At 43.8% G+C, this 22,939-nt stretch overlaps 2 protein-coding genes across 2 annotated transcripts in view; one reads left to right on the forward strand and one right to left on the reverse strand.

Annotated features, from left to right (window-relative positions):
- The window catches only part of CYFIP2 (cytoplasmic FMR1 interacting protein 2), a 52,656-nt gene that overhangs the window by 24,316 nt on the left and 5,401 nt on the right, over positions 1-22,939 (forward strand). Inside the window, exons 20-28 of the mRNA XM_085317957.1 lie at positions 27-146; positions 851-1,050; positions 1,566-1,653; positions 11,627-11,770; positions 13,322-13,412; positions 14,409-14,539; positions 17,653-17,725; positions 18,240-18,334; positions 22,564-22,802. Of these exons, the coding sequence (XP_085174083.1) occupies positions 27-146; positions 851-1,050; positions 1,566-1,653; positions 11,627-11,770; positions 13,322-13,412; positions 14,409-14,539; positions 17,653-17,725; positions 18,240-18,334; positions 22,564-22,802 (1,181 nt within the window). The remainder of the gene's footprint in view (positions 1-26; positions 147-850; positions 1,051-1,565; positions 1,654-11,626; positions 11,771-13,321; positions 13,413-14,408; positions 14,540-17,652; positions 17,726-18,239; positions 18,335-22,563; positions 22,803-22,939) is intronic.
- On the reverse strand, positions 2,466-3,131 carry FNDC9 (fibronectin type III domain containing 9). Its single transcript, XM_085317852.1, has one exon. It carries the CDS (start codon positions 3,129-3,131, stop codon positions 2,466-2,468), a length of 666 nt encoding a protein of 221 aa, XP_085173978.1.

The following is a 22,939-nucleotide window of genomic DNA, read 5'->3' on the forward strand; positions in this document are numbered from 1 at the left end:
GCAAATATCTTTTCTTCTTTTCACAGTTGCTAGGTAGATCAATTGACCTGAACAGGCTCATAACTCAGCGTATCTCAGCCGCAATGTACAAATCATTAGACCAAGCCATTAGTCGCTTTGAGAGTGAGGATCTAACATCTATAGTGGTAAGAACTGGGATTAACTGAAAGGAGGGTATGAATAAAGAGGATAATGCACTGCTATGTATACACAGTTGGCTGAATTCTGCTCAAAGAAAGTCCCATTTACAGCAGATTTCAGAGAGTCATATATTCTCCTTTACCCTGCTGAATCTCTARTATTTCCATTTATCCATCTGTAATTGTGTTATGATTAGACGATGAAGTATCTTTGTAAATCATAAAGTGGCAGTAAGCAGTTAGATTTTTGCAAAGCTCATAGAGTCCTTTGAGAAGGAAATCCTGACTTTAATTCCTCTTGCTGGATGCAGGTGACTGAGACATTGTTCATGGTCATCTCTGTGTACAGGATTTGCTGCCTTTGATACGTTACAGGAGCATCAGAGTCAAGTAGTGTAAAATTACTGGTTTCCACCTTCCAAGGCTTCTGATGTGAAAGCCTGCTGGTGCTCAGTGGGGAACAAATTAATTTTGCTGCTTGTGGGCTTAGGAAATACTGGACCAGGACCCTGTTGACTAGAACTGCAGTTGGCCTTGGCTGCTGAATTAAACTGGTGTCTTTAGCATTTGCTACATCCTCACATGGTGTCTGAATCTGGTCACACCTCTAAAGTTCTGTGTGGTGTAGATACAAAAATCGTTCCCTTAGCAATTAAATCAGCCATTTTTACTGTCATCTTGGTAACACTTCGCTGCTTTGTGTGCTGCAGGAGCTGGAGTGGCTCTTGGAAATAAACCGCCTGACTCACAGGTTGCTCTGCAAACACATGACTTTGGACAGCTTCGATGCCATGTTCCGAGAGGCCAACCACAATGTCTCTGCGCCCTATGGGCGCATCACTCTCCATGTCTTCTGGGAGCTCAACTTTGATTTTCTACCCAACTACTGCTACAATGGATCCACCAACAGGTGAGAGGGGAAAAGCAAGGCAAGGGGCAGCTGAAGACCTTGTTCATTCAGAAACGTTAGACCTGACACATGCATTGCAGTGACATTTTTTTTTCTATGAAATACAGCATTGACAGTGAAAATGAAGCTAAAGCCCCTGCTGCCACCTCCCCTTGGCCTCGATAGTGCCAATAAATTCATGCAATGAAGCTAGACAGTGATGACAAGTGACCAGGTTCATGCAGTTTAAATAGCTGCGACTCAGCAGCAGAGCTGCGGCAGCTGCTTGCATGTGTGTTCGTTGCCTGCTGCGGCTGCCAAGAAAAGCCACCTTGGAGGCAAGCTAAGCTAGTGTGTTCACATCACTGACAGACTGGGGCAGGAGCTTGCCTATGAGTTCATGTAACTGAGATGATGAAAGAAAACTCATTAGGTCACACTAATTAACCTGCAAATGCAGTTCATCCCAGACCTGTACTGAACACAGTTAACAACGTCTGGTCTGTTTTCCCTCTCTTCTCCCGTGCCTGCCACAGGTTTGTGAGGACTGCAATCCCATTCACACAGGAGCCCCAACGGGACAAACCAGCCAATGTTCAGCCCTATTACCTCTACGGATCCAAGGTCAGTAAGTGAGGCACAGCAGCCGGTAGGGATGGGTGTTGGAACCATTTATTTAGGAAGAAGAAAATGCAAGTACCGGTTCACTAACAGAACAGCAGATGCAAATGCACAGTGTCATTGCTGTGTGAAACCAAAAAGCCATGCAACAAGCAGCTTCAGTGTGGTTTTGGTTTTCCATATTCTTCTCCTCATGGTACCAGTCTCAGAATGAGCTAACACCACTGTGCTTGCTGYTGGCACTGAGACCAAGTCTTATCTTTCTAAATGTGCAGAGGGTAGAGAGTTGAACTCCAGAGTAGTGCTTCTCCCAGAGGAAGATGCCACTTCCRGAATCCCATTTGTAGGTCAAAATGAGAATTACTAAACTATTTGTGTGCAAGTATGGTCTACTTAATACAAAAAGCTCTTCTGTAAGACTGTGATGATGGTTTATACAAGGGTAATGAGGTCTTGGGCATCCTAGCTAAGTGTCACTTAAGTGTGAAACTATGTTAGTGGAGTTTGTTTCTTGTAGACGTAGCGTGATGACTCTGAAGTGAATCTACAGCAGCAATACAGACTAGATAATGAGAATAGTCAGCCTAGCTTGACTATTCTCAAAGATTTGACTTGGATTTTTTTTAAATCCCCTCAATAAATGAGAATATTTTTGTCATTTGACAAAAATCTTTCTTCCTATGGCTAACGTCTCCACCTCATGTTCTACCCTGGAACAAATAGCCCCCATGGATACACAGACAGTCATGTTGGCAAGAGCTGGGAAAGAGCAGAATGAACCAAACGGCTAAGCAAAGGATCCCTTTATCTGGCTGTCACTGAAGGCCATGCTGCGGCAAGATGGCCCTTTTATCATCACTGTTTTTATAGGGAAAAAAGCAGTGAGGGGAACTATATGGACTCTCCTTCATGAAGCTGGAACTCCTCACTAGAACAGTTGTCATGGGGACTTCCAGAAGCTCCTCTTTCAGTCCACCCTTCGGAGGCCCCTCCAGTGAGCTTCTCTGTTCACCCACGTCTCCTTCTGAACTGGCATCGTACTGCTTCAGCCTCGAAGCCCTGTGGCACCGTGCAGACCAGAACTGCAGGCAACCATAGACCAAGATAGCTAGAAAGCAAAGAAGCAACAGGCTGCTCACCATCCACATGGAGGTGGTAGGTTCATGCTTAGAGCCACCAAAACCCAGGGGGGTTTTGTCTGGAGTATGGAAGGTGGTGCAGTGATTGCTGGAGGGGTAAGAGTTCTTGCACGTGATGCAGAGGATGTAGACAGTGGATGGTGTGAGTCTGTGGAGGACAAGGGAGCTGAGGGAGTGGGGAACTCGCTCCTCACGGTGGAAGTTCTGGCGTAAATACCCGGTGAAGACGCTGTTCCAATTGGGTCGGTACATGATGTGGTAGAAGTTCTCCGGACAGGGGTTGTTTGTGGCCCAGGAGACTGTGGCAGTGGTGTAAGTGATGTTGTGGACTTCAATGTTCATCGTGGCCCTGAAACCAGAAGCAGGGAACAGCTGAGTTTCTTGATTCACGTACAGATTCAGTTAAAGGCTGCTGAAATCAATGAAATCTTTCCACTGGCTTTACTGGTGCTTAGATTGGACCTGTATAGGCTTCAGAAACAAAGATAGCTACTGAAATGAACAGCATGTTGAAAAAATCATGAATGTCTTTGCACTTTTTTTGTGAATGTTTGTCACAAAAAAAAGTTGCATTTTGAGAACAGTTAGGTATTTCAGATGCTTACAGATGAAAAGCTTCCTGACAATTTTCTTCAGACTTTTCAGCGAACTTTCAGAAACTGAGTACCTTGCTACCCTCTGTAACATTAGCGGAAGGGTACCATGGCCCCAAGGAGCGGCCACGTGGAAACCACCCTATTTCACTATAGACTTCTAAGTCTCAGAGAGGTGTGGGAAGTAAACTCAGCCTGCTGAGATGCCTGCCATGCTGAGCATTTTTCATTACTGGTGCTTCCGTAATTTCCATATGTAGAAGCTCACACTTTTTACTGTTTTTTTTTCCTTTTTTTCCTCAGTCACCAAGCACAGCCTCCCTTTTGTGAATGTAGGAAATGCTGTATCTCCTGTTGCAGAGGCAAAGAGAAAGTAATAGTAGGAGACCAGCTGCCTGAAAGTTAGGAGGAAGCTGGGAGCTGTCTCCTCGGCTGCAAACACCTCTCCCCCATTGCTGTAGATGTTGAGTCTCCTGACTCCATGAATGATTATTTCCCTGGTTTAAACAGTCGCTGCATTTTTGAATACCTAATTTGTTGCTTAATAAAGCATCAATTCTTTCTGTTCCTATAACATCTCATACTGTCATATCATGATCTTAACTGTAAAGTTTGGAGGCTGATGAAATATAAAATCAATACCTTTAGGCAAGAACAAAAGTATAAATAATACTTATAAAGCTCTCCTGCAGGAAAACAAAAGGCATGTTCCGCTAATGAATTACTGTTTAACAACTGCCACAAATTATTTCAGAACATCACTCCTTTAGACCCCTGAAATGCTCTCTGCAGGGCTGATCTCCTGTATCAGCTGAGTGCTTTGAGCGGAAGCTGCATGCAGTAGTTACTCTCCTGTTAATTCTGTCGAAACTGAAGGAGTTTTTTTTCCTCCTCTCTCCTTTAATGTAAATAACTGTCCTTCATTCCAGAAGCATCCCATATTAAAGATTGTTTTAATTGTTCTTCTCATATGAAGACCCAAACCGCAGGCCCCCGTCGCTGCGCGTCTGCAGAGCCGCGGCAAGCCGCTTACCTCCCCTCCCAGGTCCGCCGTGGCCGGCGGTGCGCTGCGAGCGGCGTGACTCCGGGCGGGCAGCGCCCTCCCCTCCGGCCACCGCTCGGGTCTCTCCCGTCTCTGCTCAGTCCCTTCCCRGCGCGCTGCCTCGTGTTATACCCGTCCTGGGCTCCGTCACCGCTCACCATGGCAACCAGGAGCAAACGGCAGGCAAGCGTCTTCAAGCGATTTGGGAATGTTATCCCTGAAAGCTTGTGCCTGGGAGAAGTGTGTGTCTCTGAGGCTCAAAAAGCAAGAAGATAGTTTTGATTTTTGGCTTTTTTTTTCTCCTTTTTTTTTCTTGCAGCTGGAGAGGAGCACTCATAACGATATGTAGCCAGCAGTTGCTGCCCTTCCTGTAAGCAGCTTTGCTGCACTGTGGGCATTGCTGTCATTTCTTTAGTGGCACTCAAAGAGAAAAGAGTTTGTCCATGTAAAGGGGATGTGCTTGCTTCCCCTGCTGCCAGAGTGCCCTGAGCGGCACCGACAGGCTTCGGCCCGCCAGTTACAAAAGCAGAGACCGAAGCGTGTCCCCTGCGTGCCGTGGCAAGCCTGGAGGGGGACCGTGGCACGCCACGCAGACGGCGCTCGGAGGCGAGACCGAGGTTCTCGGCCGTCCTTTGGAAAAGTGCTGCTCCCCCATCGCTGTCCGCGGCCCCGCAGCAAAACCGCTGCCTTCCCCGCTGCGAGCTGCTGCCCGCGTTGTGTGCTGATGTTCTGTCCATCAGGGACATGTCTTCAATGTTATGATTCCCTGCATATTTAAACTACTGATTTAAACTAAAGCCTCTGGGCAGTAGATTTTCATCTCTGGTGCTGCAGCAATGTCTGTTAGGTTTTTAGTTTCTTTTTTTTTTTCCAAGATGTGTGATAGGCATAGGAATTGATTTTTCAAACTACCTCTTGTTGAATTCCAGTGGGATTAAGAAAGGCTTTTCTTTGAACCCCTCTGGATTATATCAGACTCGGAGATCCCTCGTGCAGGTCTGGTGAGAGGGCTGAAAGCCGATGCAGAGCCGGGGACAGGTGCAGTGTGGATCTGGCAGAGAGAGCCACTGCTCTCTGAAGCCAAAGTGTGTTCTAGAGAGGAACTTTCACAGAAGATAAATGCCTGAATTTCTGACTCTGGAGTTTCTATTTCCATTTCATTATTGGAAATAAATTTGCGGTGTTGCAAAGACCCTCTGAATGTCAACAGTGAGGCAACAGTGCAAACTGGTTTAGGGTGAACTGCTACATGCCCGAGGAGTATGTGTSACCCTTGCTTTTGATTTATGCTCCACAGTTCTGGACGTTACAGTTCTGTCTTCTGAGATCTTACGTATTTCTTTCTGTTTCTGTGAACTGCAGCTGCCAGAGATCTGAAAATTGGGAGCAGCAATGAAAATAATTATGGATAGGGATGAAAATAAAAGTACTCCTAGATGGCTTCCTGCCTCTTCAATAGCATGGTCCTCCTTACAGGAGCACAGGGAAASAGAGCTTGTAGCTTGTCCCATGTTGTAAGTAAAGTACGTTCTTGCCTGTAGGGAAGGAGGTGCACATACAAATCCCTGCTGCAGAAAGGTGCATTCTGCAACGTGATCACGTTCCCTTGAGAGAGCTCCTGCCTTACTGCATTTGTGTTGTTCRTATCAGTGTTCACAGTTGCTTCAGAATTAAATTTCAGGTATTGACAAATAATTTTTCATTTCCATCTGTTCCTGTAACAAATGTTAAGTTCTTTCAAAATAGATAGAAAAACAGGGAGAGYGAGAGTAGATCAGCCAAGGGTCCTTCTGACCTGTCTTCACAAAGTGGTCAATACTGCTAGCTCAAAGGCAACCACAGCACAGCTTTCAGTGGTGTTAGTATCACCTGCTTGCAAAATAAAGTTTGCTGTTAAAGAGTTTGCTTATAGGAGAGTTTTGGGCTGAGARAGCTTGTGACCCTGACCATATTTTCTTATGTTTGTGATAATAACTCACTATTCTGGTGTCTGCTTGTGGTGGAGTAACCCATTCCACCGCAAGTGTTTTCACAGAGTTTGTGTCCGTATGAAATTGTACAAAGACATATGTTAAAGTTTTGGAAAATGTCACACTGGTGATGACCTCCATTTGACAGTTAAAATACTGTTGCTTTAGCTTGCCAAGAAACCAGGCCATACTGGGGCTGGCATTGGGATTCTCATTTCCCGGGCCTGGAAGACCTGCTCCTAGCCTTAGTTCTGAAACCAGGGCAGCTCAGGACTGCTCCGGCACTACTGTTCCTCTGCTCTCAATCCCATCTGCAAGCAGAGCCAGCTGTGACTGCAGTGGCCCTGCCTGGCCTACTCACCCTTCCAGCAGCTGCAGCAGGGGTGGAAACCACAGGTTTCCTTGAGCTCCTCTCAAGCACCCAGCAGAAACAGCCATTTTCTGCTATTCAGCCACTTAAAAAACACAGCAGGTTGCCAAGTCTCCTACAGAGCAGCTGTAAAATTACCAGCAACCCACTTCTTTCTGCTTGTTAACAACCACTTCTTAGCTCTGTAAACACCTTAGTTTGAGCTTCGTTTATGTATTTTCATGACTTTCTGTTTCTCTTGGTACTGCCTGACTCAAGGTCATGCCGGACTCGCCAGAAATCACTTGTTCCCTCGCACAGACAAATCGCCCACRTGTTTTTAATGACCACGCATACGGATGTAACCTGAAGGATGGTGCATGCTGATGGCACCATATAAATGGCTGCAGTGCACGAGCAGGACGGAGGTGCTCAGCTTTGTGGTGCAGCGCGTTCGGCGGCCGCGCGCAGGCTTGCGGGAGCTGGGGTTGCAGCGGGCGGTCCAGCAGCGGGGGCCGCGCGCCCCGCTCTCTCGTGCCAGCAGGCGCAGGGGCGGGCGGGACACCGTCYCGTGCCGCTTTCCCACGGCAGCAGCTGTCGCGGGGCACACACCGTTCCTGTCCTCCGGCACTGCCGAGGCCGCCCATCGGCTCTCCCCCTGAGTTAGCAGCGGAGTCAGGTTAAATTAGTGCCTCTGAGCTACCTAGAGAGCTTTGCTCCTGCTGTTAGAAAAAGAGCTGTGAAAAAAGGCAGTTCTACTGGGCTGTGACCCCCGGAAAGTCAGTAGTCAGCATAGCAGGGTAGTATGAAAACGAGCCTTCTGTATTGCCCRTGTCCTGTGCATCCCAGGTGGCGGGTACCAGTTTTCCTTGCACGATAGTTTTAGCAGCAGGGTGATGCAGTTGAGCATGGTAAAAGCCTTATAGGGGGAGGAATGTTGTTCAATGCAGAGGAAGGGAGCAGGCTGTATTTGGGCTGTTTGCTKTAAGTCTAGCTTAGAGAGCCCTGTCTATATGGGTCAGAATTGGTTTTCACTTTCTTACACACCATGACAGAAGTTAGCTTGCCCTGAGAGTCTGGAATGGTTTTGGGGTATGTACAAGTCCTTTTTTTGTATCTAAGTGTATTCCTCTTTAATACTTCACCTTTTTGAGGAAGTTTKGGCACTGGCAGTGTTATCTGTCCACGGCTTAGTGGCTGATAAAACTCTTCTCCCATCCCTTGGGTAGCACRGACAGCTCTGGGTGATGGCCAGCAAAGGCGTGGAAGTGTCAACTGCTTTTCTCTTTTACTGCATTGGCTGCTAAATTTGGGGTTCGGGGCTCCTGACTGTCCTGGATAGTCTCATTATTTCCTAAAGCATGTGTAAAGGAGACTGGAGAGGCGTGGAAGGAAAGGGCAACGTGCCCTCTTGGTGTTTGCCTTGATAGTCCACGCTTCTTAAACCAAAGCAGGGCATGGGGTGTGTGTGGGGGATCTTTCCTAGTGTTATTCCAAGGGTAAAAGTACGAAGATTTCCCAGAGACCTGGGCACAGGGCATGTGCTTGCTATGTTTCGTTTTGCTCTACAGRATGCCAAGAACTTTGCCCAGTGCTGCAAATCCCAACCTGTCTGTACTCCCAGCCTACTGGTTTGGCCCCAAACCAAAGGTGGGGCAAACCTCGGTGAGGTCTTTGGCAACCATTGCTCCTCAGAATAGCAAAACATCAGGGGAGCTGGCCAGGGTGGAGACTTTGCTGCCCGGCGAGGGGTGCGGGCTGGCACTGCCATGTGTGGTGCTCGGCGCTGCCGCCCTGCAAGGGCACTATCCAGGCTGGGGGAGTACGCAGTGCAGTACAACCAGCTTGCACGTTCAGCTGTTTTGTCTTAAAATACGCWCTGGTGTCATTTTTACATCCTACAGTCTTTAACCCGAGCTGTGTATCTCACCCTTAAATGGAGTTATATTTTAATTGCTCGCAGACAGAGTATTATTATTAGCCACACGTCTGTTGTTAACACACTCCGGGGCTCTGCAGAGAGCTTGGTGGAGCCTACCTCATCTTGCAGGCAGGCGAGGATGAATCATCCTGCTTGTCTGCAGCCAATGTACATCTTAAAACATGTTCCTCCTTATCAGCCTTATTGCTGGGACCTCCACATTAAGGAAAAGTAAACTTCAGACCTGCTCTCCAGCTCTGTTCGCCCACAGCAGGGCAGCACGCGGCAGAGGGATGAGCGCTGGCAAGGTGGGAGGTTACCTGGCAGCACTTGACACTCACAGTGGTGAAATGTCAGCCCCATCATGGAGAAAGCCTAACCRGCTGCTTCTTGACTGGGTGGTGATGTCCCGTCTCTGGGGACCATTGGACCTGCAAAGACTGCAGAACTATCTCCTAGCTATGGAGTACAGAGGGAAAAGGGGCTTCCCTAAGAGAGCATGGGTTTGTGGGCCCACCAAAATGGGAACGTGAGTCTATGTCACATTACCTCTAGTGAAACTGGAGTATCTAAGTAGGAACTGGAATATTAGGGGGCATTTGGCATGTGATGCCTGTATCGTCAAAGGAGACTATGGAGAGACATGGAAGGAAAGGGCAACATGCCTTCTTGGTGTTTGCCTTGATAGTCCATGCAGAAACATGCTTTCTGTGGGCCCCATGTTGCTGGAATGATATACTGTAAAAGCTACAGCAACAAAATGCTGCTGTAACACAGCTCTGTTAGGGCCTTGACAGTTCATTGGCTCTGGGATGACTGTATCAGAGCAGCTTGGCAATAGTTACAGGCTGAGTGTCGCCCGGTGCTTAAATAGATGCAGTTTTGACAACATGAACTATTGCTATTTTCCACTCATATCAGCATGTGTATCTGTGCCTTTGGGTTAGCCTCTAATAGACAAATTTTTCAAAATACTTGGATGCCTAAAGATGCATACAGAAACCTAAGCACAATATTCAAAAGCAATTATCTTAAATGGAGTTGGCATCCAAAGAGCRTTTGAAAGTGCCGTGTAGGTTTTGATCTGCCTAAATATTTTTTAAACTCTAGCCCTTACTTACATGAGGCCCTATTATCTAGTTTTGATAGGAGAGAAAGTTCATGCACATTGTGAATAACGACATTATAGAGCCTTCAAAGTAGCTTTCCTGTACGTAGTAGAATTGCAGGCTTTTCTTCATCTGCCGGGGCCAGGAGCTGAACTTATATTACACATAAAGCAGGGCGCTTTCCAATTTTTTATCTAAATTCTACTAGCTCTTTCAAAAAATGCCTATGCATTATGGTAGGTAATGCACTGTTAGAACTGAGCAACGGGGCCGTGAGAAAATGAGGGATGGTTAATTAATTGATTAAAGCCACTGTCAAGTCTGTGAAGGAGCAATCAGTACACCAGTCAGCAGCAATTCTGTATCTGAGAGTATAAGAAAATACTTCTCTGCTTCTCATCAAATGACTTCACTTTGTACCTCACTAAGTACATGAAACCTTAAAGTAAATCTTGAGGGAGTGGGTCAGAGTTAGAAGGCAGCGGACGCGTTCAGACACGACTGGCTGTGTCACGGTCGTTAGAATCGGCACCTGTTGAGGATGTACTCTGTTTTGTCCGATTCTGCCACTTCAGGGCTTGCTCYCTTTCCTCTTACGCTCCTCCAGTGCATCGGCTGAGGCTAGCTCCGCTACCCGAAGGGAAGGAGACCCAAGTGAAGTACATGCTCTTCTGCAATCCTTGCAGGAGAGAAAGTTCCCCRTGACCTGCGGATGCGGCGTGCCTCTTGCACGCAGGGCTCACACAAGGAGGGAGCCTTATGCTTTTTGGRTACAAGTCACTGTTTTCTTATCCTTATTTAAAAAAGATCTTTTAGAAAACATGAGCCAAGGGATTTATCTGCATCTTACTGGAAGGGTCACTACTTGACAGAAGTCTTTTCAAGAATGTACTTKGTGCTGTTTATTGAAGCTGCAAATGTTATAATTAAAAGATATGGGGTGAGAATACAGCCTTTCTCTGCTGGGGCTGAGTCATGATGTGAATGTTTCTATTTCAGAGCCAGGGCTGAGCATGCGGTGTCACGATCAAAACTGACGTGCGGTCTTTTGCAGATCGCACAAGTGAATTAGCTCTCTCTACTTCTGCTTCCTCCTACCAAATGGATTCAATAACTGTTCTAGTGACAAAGTATTGCAGCAATTTCCACATTTCCAAGATGGCACTGGTAGAGTACATCTTTAGAAATTATATTCTGTTTTATCCTCTTAAATAGAAAGTTGTCTGGGGGACAGAGCCCCAGGTACTATTCTGTGTGGGCCAGGGCTGTATTCTACCAATTTTTGCAGTCACGTGTGGATGTCCTCTGAGTTAAATACACAGGCAGACAGAGGGCTTTGTAGGACACACAAAGGATTTTTTTCTGTCTCTTCTAACTGCTCTTAGGCTCAGATGCTGTAGTTCCTACTTGTCTTAATATTCCTTATTTGAAGCAAATGCCAATAGAAAACCTCTGTGCTCTTACATATGCATAAAGCTTTTAATTTTAGTAGAGAAGAATTTGGATTTGAAAAGATAAAGGCCTATTGAACTGAAGTCTTTGATGGGGATTGTATGAGAGAATAAATTACCTTTGAAATGGAAAGTGGTGTTGGTAAGAAAGTGGTATAATAAACCTTGTGACATGACAATCTGATGAGATTAGAATGTCTTTGACCAAGTAGGAAGAAAACCAATCTCCTGTTTGCTACAAGAATCACAGAAGYAGAAGAAATTTATCATAGGAATTATTATTTTTCCTTGTCTTCCTTAAAAGCTATTTGAAATGATGGAACGTAATACTATGATAAGAAAATTAGTTGCAGGTCCTGCAAATGCTGCTATCTAATTGTCGCTGTGCTTCTGATTTCTCAGCCTCTAAATATCGCCTACAGTCACATCTATAGTTCCTACCGCAATTTTGTGGGACCACCTCATTTCAAGACAATCTGTAGGCTCCTTGGCTATCAAGGGATCGCAGTGGTCATGGAAGAGCTGTTGAAGATCGTCAAGAGCCTGGTAATTCTAGTGATGGGAAAACCTTCAATGCTTTGAAAGATGTTGGTTGTACAGTCATCCTGGGTTTTGGATCTTTGGAGTGTTCAAATTTGGGATATTTTGTGTACTGAAACACTTGTGTTAATGGTCTGATATGTCTTGGTGCTAAGGAATCCCACTGATTTCAGTGGCATCATAGGGCGTTTGACCCTGAGTGTTAACTCTGGTCAGCCACCCAGATTTGGGGATGAAGCACTTTACATTTGACTTTATTAAATGTCACTGAGATGTGAATGGGTGGGATATGGACTTTGTGGACCATCAGCACTGCCTGTGCTGTAGTCTGGGAGACCTTTCAGGCAAGAGTYCATGCCCAGCAGTAGCACAAGAGCATGAGTCTCATAGTATTTTCATACCAGTGGGAAAACCACAGGAAGGTAGAAAGCAGGAAACAAAACTAATAGAACTAACTTTTTTTGATCTTTAAAAGAATATTCCACTGTAGGTGAGTCCATATTAATCCAAGCCATTTTGTCCATTTTCATCAGATATTCTGAAGCCAGCCATATCTGCTTTCTACCTTTCTCTTCTCTTTCAGAAGAGAAATATGATCCACAGGGAAGTCATCCCATATGTCCCCTAAGGGCATTATTACTACAGAGCATTAACAAGAGGGAGAGGATGTGCAAAAGTGTATAATTTTTCAGGTCATGTTTTTCTACCAAAAACCTTGCTTTACTGGAGAGATAATTTTCATTCGTTATAAATAGTTAAATTCTAGTTTGACTGCAAAGATATCATTTTGAACTTGCCTAACAAAACAATGTAAAACTGAAAACTTCAAGTGTATGGCTAGTTTTTGTACGGTAAAGCACTGTAGCTATTGAAGATGTAACTTGTTTCACATAGTTAAAAATGTTCTAGATATTGTGTGAGAGCAGAGAGCATTCAGACCAAAGGTGAAGATCTTTGGCTACACTGTGTTTAGGGCATAATCCAGTATAATATGTATATAGGATTCTGTTATGTAACTCCAATTGACAGCCAGTGTTTGTAACTAAGAAATATAGTTCGCTATTTCACTCTTTTCCATATTAGCTGAAAACATCAGAACTGAAGGAGGTTGTTTTATGTACTTTTTTTTTTAATCTCTCAGTATCTAGTGATCATTCCTCAGGTGGAAGAAGGAATAATTTCTGTGCTGTGAAATTACTACTTTAGCATCTCTGATCAGAGGCTTTTTGTGTTAGAAGCTCTACTCCTGCTGGATCCAACACTGAGCCTTATTTCAGCTGCAAACAACACAAACACACCCAGCTGTATTTTGAAGCAGAGTATTCAAGCAGCCATAATTTATCGTTCAAGGGGAAGCTGTAAAATCACTCTAGCTCCATGCACTTGGGCTGAAGTTTAGGTTTGGGTGAGATCCATACTGAGCAAATTCTTCTTGAACTCCCAGTTAAAGTTTCATCCTGTACTGTCAAATGTTGACCTGTCCACAAACTGTGCACTTTTAAAACCAATGTCAGGAGAAGCCCTCATTCCCGTTTAATCTCCCTTTGTCTCTGACAGTTACAAGGCACGATCCTGCAATACGTGAAAACGCTGATAGAAGTAATGCCCAAGATATGCCGCTTGCCAAGACATGAATATGGCTCTCCAGGTGGGTGCTGCAGATAGATACATAATGGTTTGAGCAATAGCTCTCCCACGTGTTTGTGCAGCATTTACTCAGGCACGTACTATTAATTAAACAAAGACTGGCACCTGAAATGCTGTTGCAGCATGCAACCCAGGCAAGGTAAAATTAGAAATACTGGCACAATGCAGTAGCATAGAGAACTGAGAGATTTTAATCTGTGAAACAGAACAAAATGCAAAACATTGTAAGGTTTCTAATGAATTGCGTATGGGAGGAACTTATATTGCTTTTAAGGAAACTTGTATTGTTGAAGCTCATGTTGCTATAGGCTTTCCTGGTAACTTTTGAAGGGAAGCCTTCTTGTAGAAAAATGGAAACAGGAGCAAAATCTGCTCTGTGCTGTAAAATGTCTTACAGTTTCAATTACTGAGTCTGGGCTCCTTCACAGTCTAACYGTGTACTGASTGCTACTTCYAGWTGTTTTGCTACTGACAATGAAACAYGTAGGAAATTTTCTCATGAAATTTCTGTTGGGAATTTTCTTTTTGAAGACACAGGTGCCTGATAAGAGAATGTRTTTTGGTAGCCTGTGTTTTATTTTCAAGATTTTGTGAACTTTTGTTCTGAGGAGTTTGTTGTCATTTTTCAACAGCTCCACTTAGCTGATGCAAAGATTTTTTTCAAGATGATTACAGGTTGCAGTTGAGTTGGGTGGGGAGATTGTGATGGATATAAATGGGCCAGCACAAAGGCMTCCACTGCAGCCTTGAATCTTTTTCCTCCAATTAGGAAATCCAACAACTTCATATGAATTACTCCTTATTTCCCAGGGGCTAGTGAAAGCAGGATGAGGCAGCGCACTAGTTCTCGCCAGTGGTAATCTCCGTCTAGCTACTTAGCAGGCACAGGTTAAAATTCATGATTAGGGAAGCATGAGGCACTGCTTGTCTTTTTATCCAAGTCATTGGAGAACAATATTGCTCTCCCTTCTCTGACTGTGCTTTCCTGTCTTTTAAGGAATCCTGGAATTTTTCCATCATCAGCTGAAGGACATCATTGAGTACGCAGAGCTGAAGACTGATGTGTTCCAGAGCCTTAGAGAAGTGGGCAATGCCATTCTCTTCTGCCTTCTTATCGAGCAGGCTTTGGTAAGGTGAAATCCCCTGAATCAACAGATCATACTTGAAATTCCAAGCTCAAGAGTATAAATAGAAGTGGGTTCTCAAGCAGAAGAGCTTGAAAATGTTACTTTCTGGCTTCTCATGTGCTCTGGGTCTCTGTGTGGCTGTGTTACTGGGGACCACGTTCATGGGGAAGGTGTGCATTGGCACTGAGTCACTGACATCTGGGATTGCTGAAGGAGAATCTGAATACTGGAAGATCTAGATTTAATTCTTGGACCCAAAGGTATCCCATGTTTGTCCTTCTCAGAAATAAAATCAGCTGAGGCWTATTTCTGGACTGTAAGCTCTTYGGGGCAGGGATCATCTGGGATTTTTTTTTTTTAATATACATTTACAGAGTGAGAATTAGATTTGAACCTTAACCTATGGTTGTTTTTCTGGAATGCCAGTGCAGTGAGAATAACTGATTGGTAATAATGGTGATAATCAGAAAGTAAACCAAAAGCAAGGAAATCTTGGAAGAACAGCTGATTCTGTGACATTCTTGTCTTCACCAAAGACCTAGCTAGAGTTACAACTCAGTATTGCCCCCTACACAAGTGTCTCAGCCTCTTAGCTTGTGTGATGCCCTCTCTGACTTAAGTGAGCTGGCCTGTTAGGGAAAAGGCCATTGCTCATTGCCACACATCATCTTAGCTTCTAGTTTTTCATGCAAAAAAAAATTATTTCATAGTGAATTTATTCCAGAGTTTGGCCTAGAGCCAACTAAGGGGTTTCCAAACAAAAACAATTTTGTGTTAAAAATTAGGAATTTATGTCATAATAGTTTTGACAGGGCTGTATCATTTTTTCCAGAGTTTTTTTCAGAAAATCTTCTCCAGTGTAGGGTGAGATTTCTAAGTAAAACCAGAAAGTTTTGCTCAGAGTAAAACCGAAAGAAAGTGCAAAAGCTCTCAGTTTAACCAAGCAGAGAGCACAGAGAAAACTGAAAATCTCTGTATTTCCTCAAAATGGATATTTCTGCCCATGCCCTTGCATTTTACCTCCAGATAGACAGAGACTTTCAGTAGCTAGTATGGTGCATCAAACACCTCCAGTGAGCAGTAATTAGTATAAGATTAAAAAAACTGGAGATTTGTATATCACTTAGCGGCTTGGCTGTATTTTACAAATCCACTGGAGTTGCAAACTCTATCTTGGCAGTTTCTGCTCCTTTTGTGTCCGTTACTGCTGTCAGCTGCTCTCAATGTTAGATTTAATGCTGGATGTACTGTATCTGCCTTTTCCATCCCATCTTTTAAATGGGTACTTAAGGAACACAATGTAGTTTCTTCTAGTAGTGCTTCATTTGAATGCTSCTGTCCTAGGAGCTGTAAATCAGCAGTATAATGGCATTTTAGAATAGCAGAAAGAAAAGGAGATGGTGAAAATTTGGGTATCCTTTTAGCCAGGTTACCCATCCAAGTCCCCGTGTATCTCCTTTCCATACCAGCTGAAGCTCTCTCCCTCTCTGAGCTCTAGCTCTTCCACACAGCGCTTGGTTTAGAATATAAAGTAGTTTTGTACTCAGCAGGCACTGGTTCTCACTCACTGGAAGATTGTCAGATGCATAGAGCCATCATGTAACAAGATTTTCACTTTAATGGAGCTCTTATGCAATGGAAGCAATTGCTTTTATGGTGCAGTTATCTTCATGGCTGTCAGTCTAATCTAAGGCTGGTGGTATTTGCTGGCAGAAAATGCGATAGCAAAGGTTAGTGGTATGTTCCCTTCTACCTATTTTTTATTGTTTAAATTTGAAGGATGAGGGATTGCTTGTGACTAAATTTCTGAGATAATTTTTACTCTCAAATAACGGACCTTGAGGAGGAAATCTGTTAATGATGTGACTAATTTGCAGGCAAATATTGGGAGAATGCAGGCTACAAATGGAGAAAATGTTCATTTTGTCAGAGGGAAATAGCAGTGAAAAACCCTTTGTCTAGGAAGGAAGAGCATTTTGCAAACAAAATAACAAGGAGAATGGGCTTGGCCCTGTAGCAAGCACCAGYATCTGTATGCCCATGGAGGGACCCAGGGCTGTTCCTTTCCCTCTAGCACTGTGTCACAAACTGCACTCCCACAAACTCGCTCACATACCAGCATCCATGGCTCCAATACAACCTCCTGCATCTCCATGCTATGCACTCTTCACCACCTCTTGGCTGGAAGATGAGGTGTCCACCAGTGCACCCCGAACAGACCCAAACGAGCCATTCCACCTGGCCCCCAAATATCTTTTGCTGCTCTATCATAACCTCCTCTCAAGTATGTCTAAGTCTTTATGGTAAGCTCAGAAGTGAAAGCATGTCCTAGAACTAGAGTTTCGTAGGAGCAAACTAATGCCTTATTGTGATGCAATGCCTCTGTGTTAAAAAGCTTTGGTTTTCCTTGCTGCTGTTTCCCATTGCAGACTCGTATACAATGTATTGTCAGCCATCACTCCTCAGTCTCCACCTACCTATTTCTAGGTTTCTCCTCCTTGTGCATCTGTGTTTGGGATTATTTTTTCTCTAGTGCATTGGCTTGCATACTTACAGGTGGCATCTCATGATGTTATTCCTCTCTGGACTTTTGTATTATTCTCCCTGGTGCCTACAACCCTGGGAGTCCGCTCCGATAGCACGGGCTGTGACTACTATATGAAGAACCAAATAAGCTCACGCCAATGTATTATCTATCTATTTGTAATAGAACCATACATTGGTATATTTGACACACATACATCCAAGAATAATGAAACTACAGACTAATTTCTACCTGGGCACTCTCTGAAAAAATAGAGTAGGATAAAACTGAAATTGCAATGTTCTTTATGCACTCTTCCTTGCAATGTTAGTGAATGGGCCAGAAAAAACATGTATAAAGCTCTGGCCTTGTACAGGCAGGAAGTGAATTGCTAGATTTACAGCAAACTTCCTGGCTTAAGGTCAGAGGTATCTCAGTTTTAGTTCATTTAGATTCAAGCCATTTGAGTTACTACTGAACTGGGTTGGATTTGAATGGGTCATTGTATTGTTGCCCAGGCCCCTAAGCCATACAAGTCAATTCCTGTAGGCATTTTTAACTTATTTTATCTTTCTTTCTTCCTGCCTCAGTCCCAGGAAGAAGTTTGTGATTTGCTGCATGCTGCTCCCTTCCAAAATATTTTGCCCAGGGTCTACATCAAAGGTAAGAAGCTGAGAAGGAAGCAGTGGACAGACTCAGAGGTCTCTGCCAAGAAGCCATTTCTCTCCCATTTCTGCTGAGGATTAGATCTGGCCCTGCTTTCCTTCTCAAAACAGATATGTGGATACAGTGAATAGTCAGGTGGAGACATACGCCAACCATGCATTTTCTGTACCCTAGTTACAGACTGAAACCTTAGCCAATTTTGGGGTTCCCTTCAGCTTTTAAAACCATTTCACAGCCTTTTTGGAGAATGACAGCATGAAATGTCCATCTCTACAGGAGTGATGAGTAATAGCAACATGCTTTTGGACATGTGTGATTAAGCTACTGCTGAGACTGCGATCGCACATCCCTCTTTTCTCTGCATCACTGGTTCCCTCATTTGCTGTTGGTTTGGCTCACTGATCCAAAGTCTTGTTGGATGGTTGCTGGGGGGCAGCTCTGAGCAAACTTGGCAGAAATTGTGGGTTTCCACTTCCTCCTCTCATTTCACTGTTTGCTGCTCGCTTGACAGAAGGAGAACGCTTGGAGGTGCGCATGAAGCGTCTCGAAGCCAAGTATGCCCCACTTCACCTGGTTCCCTTAATAGAGAGGCTGGGCACTCCGCAGGTAAGGATTTCGTTGAAAGAGATGGCTGTTGAAGATTTATAGCAGTCCCCAGATGGCCTCTTTGGCCTTGGGAAAGTGATCCTATTTCCATTCGAAATGCAAATCAGACAAGAAAATCCAAATCCTTGCCATAGCGGACACTGACATTTTGAAGGAAAAATGTACGAGCGGGTCTAGGGATGAGGCAAGCATGCTAGAAGCCAGCTCTGAACACGAGCAGCTTTGAAAACCTCTTTCCTCTCCATTTTAAAGACATGGAGAATCCTGGGGTAGTTTGAAACAATGCAGGACTGTCACAGACTTAAGCAATTGCCATTACTTTTGGGGATCCCAAGTACCTTAGGACTGCAGTGTGGTACGTTTTTAAGCTCATCCCTGTTAAGGAATACATGAGAGAATGATTTCTCTCCTAGCATATGCTTAGAGCACGTGCTTAAAATTACAGCTCCATTTAAGTGCTTTCTTGAGGTGGGATCTCAGCTTGAAAAAGATCTATTTTGTGCAGAAACTGAGTATTGTTAAAAATATCTCAGTAGAATCAGTCAATGTAATAGGCAAAATTCTAGCTGCATTGATAGCAATAACTAACTTCCACTGCCTACTTAGTGCAGTAATAGGATAAAAAAAAATCAAAATACTAAACTAAACTAAAATATTAAAATATACTTTTTCTATAATTTATAGTAGACAGAATGGAGCRAAGAGTTGTATGAAGTGACAGATCTATGGCAGGCAGGAAGTTAATTTAAAGTTTTCTTATTTTTCTAATGGATCAAGGACATTTTGAACTTTGCTTCATTGGAAATCGTATGAAATAAAGAAACTGGCCATATAGCTGAGGGCTCCGTCTTATTTCACAGACATGTCTCCCACTTCCCTTTGGCTTCCTTTTAAGGGATACACTTGAGAAAAAGAATTCACCTCTGTGTTTTTGTGTCTTTGTGTTGGTCTTTCTCTCTCTCCTCCTTTCCATGCAAAATCATCATTGAAATCTGCTGTTAAAGTCCACTTGTTGCTTATCTCTGCCATAGTTATGATGATGATGAAAACAAAAGGTATTTCATATCCAACTAAAAATTAAACTTTCTGTAAAACTACTCCCAACTCATCACTCAGGTAAAGCTGAGTTCCAGATCTTTTTTGAGCTCAGGTCACTTTCTATAGGTGCCTCCACAGCTTCTAGCTTGCTCCTGGAAATGCAGTTTTGGACACAGACCATCTTGCTTTGGTTTGTTTTTTTTTTTTTTTCCCTGCAGAACAATGTGCACCTTTTAGCAATTATACAGAGTCCTAGCAGAAATTGGCTGCTAGATGCCTTTCCCAAAAGGTGGCACTATGCATTTCGTATAGTAATCAATATGCTGTGAAGGGTCTGAGCCAGAGGCTGCTGAAGTTGGGATTTTTCCATCAATCTTTGCAGGCTTTGGGTATGGTTCTTGCAAGTTTGTCAATTAACAAGATGTAAAACAGGTAGTGGCATAACTGTGGCACAACTGTTGAGGTTGTGCAACAACAAAACTGTCAGTGGTTATGTTTTAAATAACTGGTTTGCACTGGAAGTATCCAGAAGTAGCTGTTTGATAGGTGATTCATAAAGAACTGGAGGTCAGAGTGGTTCATGGTGGAAATCTCCCTTTTAATGGTAAATAGGGATATTTAGCAGAGGGTTTTCAGAAGCGCTTAGTCCATCTAATTTTTTTCARTGAAGGGACTGGGAGCCCTTCCACTGAAGGTAGAGTGGAGCCAGGAGTGTGGCATCCTTTGACAGCCTATTGAGATAGGACCCTTCTGCTGCTGACCTTGGAAATCAGCATCACACATGCTAAGTGGAAGTGCTCCTTCCACACAGAGGCCCTGCCGGTGCAAGCCCAGACTGTGGGGCAGTTCTTGCCGCATGACTAAGAGCCCTATAGCCACCTTTACCATGCTAGATAAATACCAACAGTGGTAGTCTTATATCAAAGACTGGTTTTCTGATGATGAACTTTAGAACCAAATTCTGTCTGAGCATGTGTATAAAGGAGCGGTGCCATGTCCTCTGACAGCCAGATGTGTCCCCTTCTAGATTTTTCAGAAGCAAGGTATTAAAATCCTTGGACTAGGTTTTTCTTGAACATAGTATCTGTTCTATCAGTATATCTTAGTAAACAGTAATGCTAACACCTTATTTGTATGTGAAACAGCTACACTTCTGCTGTGTGCCCATTTTGCCATCATAGACTAGTGTGCGCAGATACTAATCTGTACCCATAGGAGTTTGGAGCAAGTGAGAAAAAAACAAGTGTGCAGTCACTACCTACAAAAACATACTAGATRAAATAAATCTTTTGTTGCTAAGCAAACATATGCAAGTTCATGCGGTGATTTTCTGTCCACAATATGACAATTCAACTTATTTTGCCTTAATATTCCAGAAAAACTATTCTGTTGTAAATGTACCGCAATTTTAGTTTAATATTCTGTAAGCCTGCAAGAGCCAGACCATCACCTGTATAAAGAACTGGCACTGTGAAATGGTCATGTGAAACACAGCTGATATCATTCCTGAGTTTAACAAATCTAGAGATCTCAGATCCAATCTGGCCTCTGTACAGCAATTCAGCTTTCCTTTTATGTTTGCTGTTAGTTGAACATTAATTGGTCTGAGGTTCCTCAAATGTCCTTGGAATTGTTGTATTTTTTTTATTCTATTGTTTTTAATTCTAAATCCTAATTTTAGTATTTTTAATTTAATTTTAATTCTCAAGTAGGAATTGTAGGGGTTTTAATTTCAATAATTACTAAACAAAAATGCTTTAGGAAACTGCCTGCTTAAAGCAATAGTCACAAAGGGGGATGTACATGCACATTCACRGTTTTCTTAGTATGGAATGAAAAATACCTAAGTAAATGGAGCAACATTCATGTTCCTAATGTCTGTCCAGGATATGTGCCTGCTCATTCTATCAGAGACTCTGAGCCCCCATCATGATTTATTCAAGATGTCTACAGGCATTATGAAGATAGTTGGAAAGAGAGAAACTGCTTAAAAAATGCCTAAAGCCACATGAAGTCCTTTAGCATAGGCAGTAGGGTCACGAATGCCCCATTTGCTCTGCCTGCCTCTGCCAGGATGGTCAGACRGGTAAAATGCTTTGTCTGTAGGAAGAGAGTGCCTTGGCCATCGCTGCTCTGACACGGGGGGAGCACAGCAGACCCAGAGCCTCCTGTCTGCACAGCTGGGTGCACTGCACTAACACCACTTGGCTTTCATTTTCCATATTATTTTTGGCAGCACTGCAAAGATAAGTCAGTAATGCAGCTGGAAATGGCAAGAAATGGGGCAGCTAAGAGGAAATCAGGGCAGTTAACTCCATGCTTCCAGCCTCACACAGCTCAAAGGGGTGCAGGCAATTAGCTAAGCAGGATCAGTGCTCCCTTGCTGGGGGGAAGGGCCCACTTGCCTATTTGTTTAAAATACCCTTGTTTTCCTTTGGGGAGTGATGGGGATGAAATGAAGTCAAACTCTCCTTCGGTTTCCTCTGGTGTAAAAACCGAATGAACTCCATCACGATTCCATTAGAGCGCTTGCGGATTTGTACATGCGCATCTAAGTGCAGATGGCATAGAAATTCTCCACACACGTAAACCTTCCACATCTGGAAAATTATTATTTGACTTTCCTATAAACCACAGGTTTTCCAGTATTAAGGTTCTGGTGGCTTCACGTCTTCCTCAGAGCTTCTTAATCTTAACTAGAAAAGAAACCAAGAAAGTCACAACTTGTCTATCTTTTAAAGAGATGACAGTAATGCCCTGGGAAGCAAAATGTCCCTGTTCTCTCCTGGTTTATTTTCATAATCTGAACAAATAATGAAATTAAACCCAGCAATGCTGAGTAATGCTAGTATAACAAAACAGCATGCTCGCAAAATTAAGGGTCAGTATTTCTGATTAGAGATAAGCCTTCAGCTTTTGTTTTCTGATGTATACAGTTTTTTCAAAAGATTGTTAGATTGGTGACATATAATTGAGCACAATATTACATCTTCTTCTATTTGAGGGATAAGTATTCTGTTCTCTGGTGAGGAGTGCCATGGGAACAACCATCAGAGGTAAGGTTGGACTTTGCATGGAATACGCCATTAACTTTGAAAAAGCTGGGAGAGACTGGGAAGAGTTAAGTCCAACAAGAGAGTATATCTGTATCACATTGTCACTTCTGTTTCTTTGATTTTCCCCATTCTCAGCAAATAGCCATTGCCCGGGAGGGTGACTTGCTGACGAAGGAACGGTTATGCTGCGGGTTGTCCATGTTCGAGGTCATCTTGACACGAATTAGGAGCTACCTACAGGACCCAATCTGGCGTGGGCCACCCCCTACAAATGGGGTCATGCATGTGGATGAGTGTGTGGAGTTTCACCGACTCTGGAGTGCCATGCAATTTGTGTACTGCATCCCCGTGGGCACGAACGAGTTCACCGCAGAGTGAGTGTTCCTCAGCCAGCTCTGCCGTTAGCACAGCTAATGAGCTAATGGTGGCCAGCAAGCCCCCAGTATGCCTTTAGCTACAGCAATAGCCTCAGCTAATGGACAAGTGGAAGAGGAACAGCTGAACATGCAAC

This window comes from Rhea americana, unplaced genomic scaffold, assembly GCF_003343005.1.
Source record: "Rhea americana isolate MKP2758 unplaced genomic scaffold, rheAme1 scaffold_51, whole genome shotgun sequence".
NCBI lineage: Eukaryota > Metazoa > Chordata > Aves > Rheiformes > Rheidae > Rhea > Rhea americana.